General features: G+C 57.3%; 2 protein-coding genes across 12 annotated transcripts in view; one reads left to right on the plus strand and one right to left on the minus strand.

Annotated features, from left to right (window-relative positions):
- Positions 1-653, plus strand: part of MYOG (myogenin) — a 6,231-nt gene extending 5,578 nt beyond the window's left edge. Inside the window, exon 2 of the mRNA XM_019009000.2 lies at positions 59-653. Within this exon, the coding sequence (XP_018864545.1) occupies positions 59-151 (93 nt within the window). The 3' untranslated portion in view covers positions 152-653. The remainder of the gene's footprint in view (positions 1-58) is intronic.
- Positions 654-913: 260 nt separating this feature from the next.
- Positions 914-3,541, minus strand: part of PPFIA4 (PTPRF interacting protein alpha 4) — a 64,740-nt gene continuing 62,112 nt past the window's right edge. For all 11 annotated transcript variants that reach the window (XM_033519891.1, XM_033519892.1, XM_015650776.2 and 8 more), the window contains 2 exons: positions 2,415-2,502; positions 914-2,004 (listed from right to left, as the gene is read on the minus strand). In XM_033519891.1, coding sequence (XP_033375782.1) covers positions 2,444-2,502 — 59 coding nt within the window. In that variant the 3' untranslated portion in view covers positions 914-2,004; positions 2,415-2,443. The remainder of the gene's footprint in view (positions 2,005-2,414; positions 2,503-3,541) is intronic.

Raw genomic sequence — 3,541 nt, forward strand, 5'->3', positions numbered from 1 at the left:
CCCTCCTGTCTCCCCAGATCCCTCTCCCTTCAGTGTCCTCGCCCTCCTGTCTCCCCAGATCACCTCCTGGCTGAAGAGGCAGCCGAGGAGCGCAACCTCCACTCGCTGTCTTCCATCGTGGAGAGCATTGCCGCAGGGGACGTGGCCGTGACGTTTCTGGAGGAGCAGGGTCAGAACTGAGCTGGTGCAAACCCCGGCAGCTCCTCGGGAGAGTAACGGGGTGGGAATGAGGTGCCAGAAGGGTCCAAGAGCTGGAAATCACACCCACCCCTCCGGTGCCGGGGGCTGCCCGGCTGACACCGCCGGGCTCCGTTCCCACTGCCTGCGGAGCGCTCCTGCCGGGCTGAACGGGCAGAGCTGGGATGGGGCAGCGGCCCAAGGTCCTGGAGGGGCTCCCTGGGGCCAGGCCCTGCTCTGCTGCCCGGCCAGGGCCGGGTGGCTTTGGGGCCAATGTGTGTGCTGGGTTGGCTTTGCTGAGTTTTCCAGATCTCCCTGACCGAGGTCTCTCTCCGGCCGGTGTCCGGGGCTGCTGACCCGGAGCCCGCCTGTCTTTTCTACTGAACGCTGTGTGTGGTTACCATTTAGGGTTTCTTAATGATTATTTTTGCTAACTTATTTGGATTCTTTTTTAAATAAAGGCATTCTTGTTTGGACAGCTTGGGGTCTCTGTTGTGCTGCCCTGTGCAGGTCTCCCCAGTTCCACAATCCCCAAATCCAGGTTGGAGATTTTCATATCAGTAAATCCAGCTGCACCTCAGCACAGGATGTGCCACACTTCGATCAGCCCTACACAGACCAGTGATTTCACTGCTGTTTAACTGGAGTTCAGCCTTGTGCTCCAAAGGTATTGCAGGAGCTAGAGATTAATGATATTTTTAATTTGGGCTCTACAAAGAAGGCTCAAAGCCAGCACTGTTTTAAAATCCTGTTTATTGGAACACACATACATCCTTTCCTGACCCGATCCAGGGTTTGGAGTCCATGCAGTACCAATAATATGATGAAAGAAATAGGGCATCAATATAAAGGGCTCACTGACTCTTCAAATTAAAAAAATATTTAATACTGTATTAGGCAAATGATACACCGAAAAGACGTTGTGACTGTAGAGTCTCTCAGATATTGCACTTCCAGACAGCACATGATAAGTATAAGGTCATTCCAGCCATCAATAAATATCACATCAGAAATAAGGGCCACACAAGGCAAACGTGGCATGAGGAGACAAAGAGATCCTACCCTACAGGGGAAATGGGAAGAGTGAAGAGCCTCCTTGAGTGACCCCTGCCAGGAGGCAGGAGGGGAGAGCATCTCCTCTGTACCCAAGGGGAGGGTGGGGGGCTCCCGTTGTATCCCCAGGCACCCAAGGAGGGTCCCCTCTCCCGTGGGTGCTGGGCACGGTCCCTGTGAGCCGTGAGGGGCGGTCCCAGGCACAGCCCCCCTGAACAGGGCACCTGACAGCACCAAAATCAGCACCTTGTCTGCCAGCCCTGGGCAGTCACTGCCCTCCTCAGCTCCTGCTGGGCCCCCTTCGTCCCACCCAGCACCAGCCCTGCCACTGCCCCATCCCCTCTGGGGGCAGCTCCTTGCCTGGCCTCCCTGCAGGGAGGATCCTCATGAGCCTGAATCTTCCTTGGCTTTCAGTCCCGTGGGCAGCAGCATCCCTGATGCTCAGGGCTCAGGCGAGTCCGTGCAGCCCCGTGGCAGATTGGCAACATGAACCAGGCAGAAGAGAGGCTTCCAGACATGGCAGACACTTCGGGGTGTCTGTGCTGCTCCCCAGATTGCAGCACACCAGGACAGCATCCATGGCACACCAGGAGCGGGGGACAGCCCACGGGGGGAGCCACGGGAGCCGGGAGAAGCAGGGGGTGCACGAGCAGGAGGGGCAGGTCCTGTCGGTCCACAGCAGTGCCAGTCTGTGGGTCTGGGACGAGCAACAGGCACAGGCTGGGCTCTCATCCTGAAGGCAGCCAGCACGTGGCATATGGACATGGGGATTTGCTGAGGAGCAAAGTGGGAAAGGCCCTGTGAGGATGCTGGCTCAGCTCCACCCCTGCACCCCCCGGCCAACAAACCCAGATGGGATCAGCACTGGATCCTCCTGGCTAAGGGTTACCACGGCCCAGGGCACAGGAGGATCCCAGGAGCCTCCCTGAAGTGCTTGACTATCCTTCCCTCACCCAAGTGGAACCCTCATGGGATGGCATCCTGGGGTCCCCAAGAGTGGACAGATGTGGTGGGATGCTGAGCATCCCTCCTGCCTCGTCTCTGTGAGCCTCAGGCAGCAGCAGCAGCTCCCCCACACTGAGGTCTCCCTCACCCTCCATGGCCAGGCAATCCCTGGTGAGGGTAGCCCCTTGCCTGGCTGCTCCTGCTCTGCCCTGGGTCCCCAGCCAGCTCCAGGCACTCACCCAGGGCCTGGCTCCCATCTCGCTGACCCTCAGCACGAGTACGTCCGGACCGTGGAGGTCTCCAGCCTTGGGGACCCGGAGGCACCGACTGGGAAGGAACCAAAGAGCAAAGCAATTAGTGACTGCTCCATTCAGCCCCCAGCTTCCCCAAACCCTGTGTTTATTGAGCAGCATCTGTGCACTGCAGCCACGTGAAGATGAGGGTCAAAGAGCCACGTCTGGCCAGCTTGGATGTGCCTGAGGCTCCGGAGTATTTGGGAAATTGCCACTTGTCATCCCTGCTCCTGGGCAGCGAGCACCCTGCTCCCCCTGTGCGTGGGGTCCTGTCCCAGGTTTCACTCTCCTCAGCCAGGTGGGAACTGCAGCTTCCAGGGATGGGTGGAAAAGGTCAAACAGAATCTTGACCCAAACTGCTGGATGGAAAGCTGGGACATTTGAGCAAAACCGGAGGCAGGAGAAGAGCTGAGCCTGAGGTTTGGAGTTGGAAGGTGAGTGCAGAACTTTTTAATTCTCATTCCCACCCTCATTTCTGAGTCTGCTGAAGCCAGCTTTGCTCCAGTGGGGAGCCTTGGGATAGTGGGACCAGGGTGCCTGGTCCAGGGGACAAATCGGGGTGGCCGGGCTGGAGCTTCTGCCTCCTTACAGCTTTGGAAGGGACCAAGACACCTTGAAGAAAGGATCTGTGTCATGAGGGCAGATCCTGAGCCATAAAACAGGACAGGCAGCAGCACAGGCAGCCAGGGTGTCCCAGCAGCTCCTGCCAGCCCTGGGAGAGCTCAGGCAAATGAAGCCAATTAATTCATCCCTTAGGGGGTGGTTCCCAAAGGGCAGAATGGAGAAAACTGCCCAGACTGGGCTCCTGCATCCTGGCAGCCCCTGGGTGACAAATCCCATTTCATGCCCCAATCCTGGCCCCTCATTTGTCTTTGTAGTACATAACAAGAAATAACACAAGTAATCCTTCCAAAAAAATGTTTCCAGCAGGCCACAGCTCCAGGATCACATGGATTGAACATCTTGGGTGACCAGCAAGCCTGCCTCCTTCTCCTTCTCCTTCTCCTTCTCCTTCTCCTTCTCCTTCTCCTTCTCCTTCTCCTTCTCCTTCTCCTTCTCCTTCTCCTTCTCCT

This window comes from Parus major, chromosome 26 (genome assembly GCF_001522545.3).
Source record: "Parus major isolate Abel chromosome 26, Parus_major1.1, whole genome shotgun sequence".
NCBI classification, from domain to species: domain Eukaryota; kingdom Metazoa; phylum Chordata; class Aves; order Passeriformes; family Paridae; genus Parus; species Parus major.